This window comes from Eutrigla gurnardus, assembly GCF_963514095.1.
Source record: "Eutrigla gurnardus genome assembly, chromosome: 13".
NCBI classification, from domain to species: Eukaryota; Metazoa; Chordata; class Actinopteri; order Perciformes; family Triglidae; genus Eutrigla; species Eutrigla gurnardus.
Window position 1 is genome coordinate 3,595,460 of NC_139936.1, and position 6,000 is coordinate 3,601,459.

The window sequence follows — 6,000 nt, forward strand, 5'->3', positions numbered from 1 at the left end:
TCAGTTTCAGTCATTTATTGGGATATATACAAATATTTGCTGTATCTTGTTTGTGAAAATAAATTGAGAATTTGCAGTTGTATATCATACAGAAGTGTCAAAATTTCTATTACTCAAGTAGAAGTGCAGATACTTGAGTTCAATAATACCCTTGTAAAAGTATAAGCACTGATTCAACTTCTTTACTAAAGTAAAAGTGGAAAAAGTACAGGTTCTGAAATGTACTCAAAGTAGTACGTTAAAAGAATATCTATGTATTGGCTGTATTTTTTAAGGCAAACTGAATCAGGCATGTGAAGATGCGAAAAATTCGGATTGAAATAAACTGTTGGTAGTAAAAAATTAGGAATATTGCTTGTGTTTCCTATAATGACCCTTAACTTCTACCATCAGTGTATGAATGGGTAAATAGACTGAATAGACTAGAAAAAGCTATATAAAAGCAGGTCCATATCGCATTAACATTTAGTGCTGCCAAAAATAATAACTCTAAACCAAATTTTAAGTATAAAATAAAAATAAATTTAAAAAAGTATCGTTGCAAAGGCTGTGAAATAGTGTACTCAATATGTGATCAAAGTCTGATAATCCGTCACGTGGAGGGAAAATACGCTTTTAATCTGAAGTTAAAATACCACACTTCCGGTATTTCCCCGCTACATCTGTGTGACTTGACGCTGCTGGTACCATGATGGGACTTAAAGCGCCTCAGACAAAAGCGCCTTTTCGTGGGAAAGGCTTGGGCATCGTAACAAAAGGCAAACGCACACCTAAAAGGACACGTTTGACTTGGAGCCGTTTGGTGGCAGCATCCAGCATATGCCATAAACAAATAAATAAACATACAAACATATGTTATCAGGAATAAAACGCCCATTAAATGTCTCCAGTATGTGAAATGGAAAAAAGGTTTGTGAGTGGGGTTTTGCCACACCCACTACACACTATACCGCCAACACTGGGCGCTTAAAATGTTACTATAAGGACTGAATTAAACGAAAGATATTCGACATACCGTAACACACGTTTCTGTTACATTCAAAGTCACCGGAAAAAGTCGGTAAATAAGAGATCTTCTTAACGATGTCCACTTCTCTTAAAATATTTGACAAAAACATTATTACATGAATACAGAAATATTATATAAACCAGTTAATTAATATGTCACGTTAGACTTGAATTTGGCATAAAAATGTGTAACGTTAACTAACCCGCCCTTAAAAACTGCAAGTCACCGCCATTCAAATATAGTTTAGCTTAGCAATAGCTAGCTAGCTGTCCGTAAGCTAACGACTCAAGCTAGAATGAGTAGAGTAAATTCTCTTCATAAACCTAACGTCAGCTAACTGTTTTTAATAATACATTTATTACCAAAGCGTACTATAGCTGTGTTATTTTGGTAACATTTACAGTAACACCCGAATATTGAGGTTGGCTAACGTTATGCTAAGCTAAAAACGCATCGATAACTTACCTCTGATTCTTAGCTGTCAGGCTGCACTTCGGTCAAAACGTTTTTTTTTTACTCCGTTAAGCTGTAAGAGATAACAGAAAGGGGAAAAAGAACTTTCTTCGTAAAGTTTTCCTTCAGTTGTACTTGGATACGCCCCTTGTATATTTATGGAGAAAGACAGTTTTGTAACTTCACTGAAAAATCTTATCTTACCTCAAAACCACGTGATGTCCTTCAAATATGAGCTGGATATCAGTCAAAGATGAGCAAATGTATTAATATTTATTAATTAACAGCCAGTGCGTTAACCTTAGGCGGTGATACATGTCCATCGGTAAAGGGTTAATAACGTTTGTGTATTGATCCAGTGACAGAAACACTAAAAATAATAAACAATATGACTCCGATATGATTTATCACTCGAGATTTTTTTTAAATTTATGTCGATTTTGCCTTGATAACTTGTGACATAATGTCATATACTGATATTATCTTAACTGTGGAGAGTACCTGTAATATCCCTTCAATATAATGCCACTGCTGTTATTTAGTGTGTTATACTGCCCCCTGTCGGCCAGTATGGTAATGACCAATATAATTAAAAGTCAAGGGCTATTAGAAAGCACACATTTAATTAAAAATACCTCCACAAAGCACGTTCAAATTATCTTGAAACTGGTGAGTTGATTAGGGGAGACGTTTTTTTTTTAAATGTCAGGTATTAATAGCTTGTTTGCTTCCTGTTTGACTGTGTTTACTGCCACGGTGCAGGTGCACCATATGGAGATCAAAGGATTGGCATTAATCACATGAAATCCTCCAAGAAAGAACAACTCTGAACAGTGAGAAAGAAAGAAGCGGAGAGGAAGGACAAGTGTGTTATACGGTATATTGATCATATTGTGAACGAACCAATAATAGCCTTTTATTAAATATCTCTTACCTGTCAGGTTATGGTGTATTATGCAGGTAAATCAGTTGAAACTCAATTGCCATGGAGATTAATTTACCACCAGCTTTTAAAAGTTTTTTAAAAACAGGTGGGTCCATCACCTCAAATTAAAGAACCCACAGTTCAGTATTATCTGGCAGGAAAATAATTAAAATTAATATTTAATGTGTTCTATTCTAGACAGACTCAGTGTGAAGTTATTGTTATTCTAAATGACACAAATAACATAAGAGATCCTCATAAAATTACAGCTTTATTAAATTATCGAGCTAACAAAAGAAATATACAAATCAAACGATGTCTGATAGCGATTTGGCTCCATGACAGCAGGCTGGCGTCAACTACCTCAGCATATCTAAGACAGCAACATCAAAATCATTTAGATTCCGATGAAGGTAATACTGGATCTATCCGCGCTCATTGTTGCCTCAGTGCATTTAAAATGAACACAAGCAGAACATTAGGAGTGCATGTGAGTACAAGAAGACTGCGGTGTCTGTCAGTCATCAAAGTCCGGGATATCATCATAGGAGTAGCCCCGGTAGCCCTTTGATGCGTAGTAAGCTATTCTAAGGTGGTAAATTCCAGGAAGGAAGACAAGAATCCCGATGATGAGGACAGGCACAGTTCGGTCCGAGTGCTAAAAAAAGAGAGAAAACATTCATTTTTAATAAAAAAAAAAGGTAAATACGTAGTTCATGCTGTAAAAACTCTGTGTACTCACAGTGACTCCAAAGTATCCAGCCAGGAGAAGGGAGCCGATGATGATTAACAGAGAGCCGATTAGGAAGAGGACTGTGGCCAGCGCGATGGCTTTGTATGGGACTTTGGGTGGGCTCCTTTTGAACTGCAGAGGAGGAGAAATATTTAATTAAAAACACTTTTCTCTGACACAGCGGGCTCCCTGTGACAGTGCTCATGCATTGAACTGGACAGGCATAATTAGAATTATATGAGGGCCGTTATTATAATATAGATTATGCTCAATGTGTCCCCCCCAAATTAATTGATTACGCTGCACTCTTCTCTTTCCAAATATATTAAAAAAGTTTGATGGAGTGGAAACAAACATTTTTGATACCAGTGTCGGATCTTTTGTTACCATAACAACTTGTACTAATCTAGAAAAGGCTAGGAGAGGAAAAAGGAGAAAAGGAGGAGAGGAGAAGATCGCAATGAATTATAGTAATAGATATATAAAAGGAGAGGAGAGGAGGAGACGGCAGGGGAAATGAGAGAGGAGAAGACTGGAGAGGAGGAGATAGGACCACAGGAGAGAGGGTTTAAGAGGAGGAGATAGGACCAGAGGAGAGAGGGTTTAAGAGGAGGAGATAGGACCAGAGGAGAGAGGGTTTAAGAGGAGGAGATAGGACCAGAGGAGAGAAGGTTAAAGAGGAGGAGATAGGACCAGAGCAGAGGAGAGAAGGTTAAAGAGGAGGAGATAGGACCAGAGGGGAGGAGGTTAAAGAGGAGGAGATAGGACCAGAGGAGAGAGGGTTAAAGAGGAGGAGATAGGACCAGAGGAGAGAGGGTTAAAGAGGAGGATATAGGACCAGAGGAGAGAGGGTTAAAGAGGAGGAGATAGGACCAGAGGAGAGAGGGTTAAAGAGGAGGAGATAGGACCAGAGGAGAGAGGGTTTAAGAGGAGGAGATAGGACCAGAGGAGAGAGGGTTTAAGAGGAGGAGATAGGACCAGAGGAGAGAGGATTTAAGAGGAGGAGATAGGACCAGAGGAGAGAGGGTTTAAGAGGAGGAGATAGGACCAGAGGAGAGAGGGTTAAAGAGGAGGAGATAGGACCAGAGGAGAGAGGGTTTAAGAGGAGGAGATAGGACCAGAGGAGAGAGGATTTAAGAGGAGGAGATAGGACCAGAGGAGAGAGGGATGGAGAGGAGGAGATAGGACCAGAGGAGAGAGGGTTTAAGAGGAGGAGATAGGACCAGAGGAGAGAGGGATGGAGAGGAGGAGATAGGACCAGAGGAGAGAGGGTTAAAGAGGAGGAGATAGGACCAGAGGAGAGAGGGATGGAAAGGAGGAGACAGGACCAGAGGAGAGGGGGTTTAAGAGGAGGAGACAGGACCAGAGGAGAGAGGGATGGAAAGGAGGAGACAGGACCAGAGGAGAGAGGGTTTAAGAGGAGGAGATAGGACCAGAGGGGAGAAGGGTTAAAGAGGAGGAGATAGGACCAGAGGAGAGAGGGTTTAAGAGGAGGAGATAGGACCAGAGGAGAGAGGGTTTAAGAGGAGGAGATAGGACCAGAGGAGAGAGGGATGGAGAGGAGGAGATAGGACCAGAGGAGAGAGGGTTAAAGAGGAGGAGATAGGACCAGAGGAGAGAGGGTTTAAGAGGAGGAGATAGGAACAGAGGAGAGAGGGTTTAAGAGGAGGAGATAGGACCAGAGGAGAGAGGGTTAAAGAGGAGGAGATAGGACCAGAGGAGAGAGGGTTTAAGAGGAGGAGATAGGACCAGAGGAGAGAGGGATGGAGAGGAGGAGATAGGACCAGAGGAGAGAGGGTTAAAGAGGAGGAGATAGGACCAGAGGAGAGAGGGTTTAAGAGGAGGAGATAGGAACAGAGGAGAGAGGGTTTAAGAGGAGGAGATAGGACCAGAGGAGAGAGGGTTAAAGAGGAGGAGATAGGACCAGAGGAGAGAGGGTTTAAGAGGAGGAGATGAGAGAGGAGAAGACTGGAGAGGAGCTGATAGGACCACAGGAGACAGAGTTAAAGAGGAGGAGATAGGACCAGAGGAGAGAAGGTTAAAGAGGAGGAGATAGGACCAGAGCAGAGGAGAGAGGGTTAAAGAGGAGGAGATAGGACCAGAGGAGAGAGGGTTAAAGAGGAGGAGATAGGACCAGAGCAGAGGAGAGAGGGTTAAAGAGGAGGAGATAGGACCAGAGGAGAGAGGGTTTAAGAGGAGGAGATAGGACCAGAGGAGAGTTTGAGTTAGCTTCTTCGATAGTTTTGAAACAATTTCCCGGTTTTACGGTTATATTGAGCTTAACTCGTCTTACCTGTAAATCAATGTAGCCGTCATCATCAGTGGCCAACCTGGAGTACTTGACTTTGCTGTTCGGGAGACCGTTGGACGCAACTTTACGAGCTGACATCTTCTTCTTCTTCTTCTTCTTCTTGGCTGCTCAGGAAGCCCGCTAACCGTTTCGTTCGTGTTTCAATGCGGCAGAAGCGGCTACAGAAGCAACGCAGACACCGTCATCGCTCTCGGTGCTAAAGTTAAGTGAAATATCACACCATGTGTGTCCAACGACCGTTATTTCTTCCCAAATCTACCTTAGGGAAGCGATGACAGCGAGGCGTCGTCTGTCTGTTAGCTTCCAACACGGGACTTCCGTGTTTTCCTCGCGCTGTCCGCACTGCGCACGCGCACATGGACGCGTCATTATCTTCGCCTGCGGGGGGAAACAAACTCAAACCAATGTAATTTCAAAATAAAGTGGCGCGAATGCGATGCGAGATCAAGAGACAAAATTGTCAAAAACCTTTATTATAATGATCCCTCCCCCCTCCCCGTAATGGTGATTTGCAAGGCAGCGTATCCACCACAAGGGGGCGATGTCGAGTCATTCATATGTTAATATGA

At 42.1% G+C, this 6,000-nt stretch overlaps 1 protein-coding gene across 1 annotated transcript; it reads right to left on the bottom strand.

Moving 5' to 3' along the window:
- Positions 1-2,641: 2,641 nt before the first annotated feature.
- Positions 2,642-5,751, bottom strand: tmem230b (transmembrane protein 230b). Its single transcript, XM_084024563.1, has 3 exons — positions 5,414-5,751; positions 3,130-3,252; positions 2,642-3,045 (listed from the first exon to the last, which is right to left on the bottom strand). Exons 1-3 carry the CDS (start codon positions 5,507-5,509, stop codon positions 2,905-2,907), a joined length of 360 nt encoding a protein of 119 aa, XP_083880689.1. The 5' UTR covers positions 5,510-5,751; the 3' UTR covers positions 2,642-2,904.
- Positions 5,752-6,000: the final 249 nt, after the last annotated feature.

Bases quoted from the DNA above. Each gene is read 5' to 3' on its own strand.
- tmem230b (XM_084024563.1), bottom strand. From the start codon at position 5,509: ATGTCAGCTCGTAAAGTTGCGTCCAACGGTCTCCCGAACAGCAAAGTC. The intron at 3,253-5,413 runs GTAAGACGAGTT...CCTCCTCTGCAG, and splicing joins ACGGCTACATTGATTTACAG to TTCAAAAGGAGCCCACCCAA. The intron at 3,046-3,129 runs GTGAGTACACAG...CTCTTTTTTTAG, and splicing joins CTGGATACTTTGGAGTCACT to CACTCGGACCGAACTGTGCC.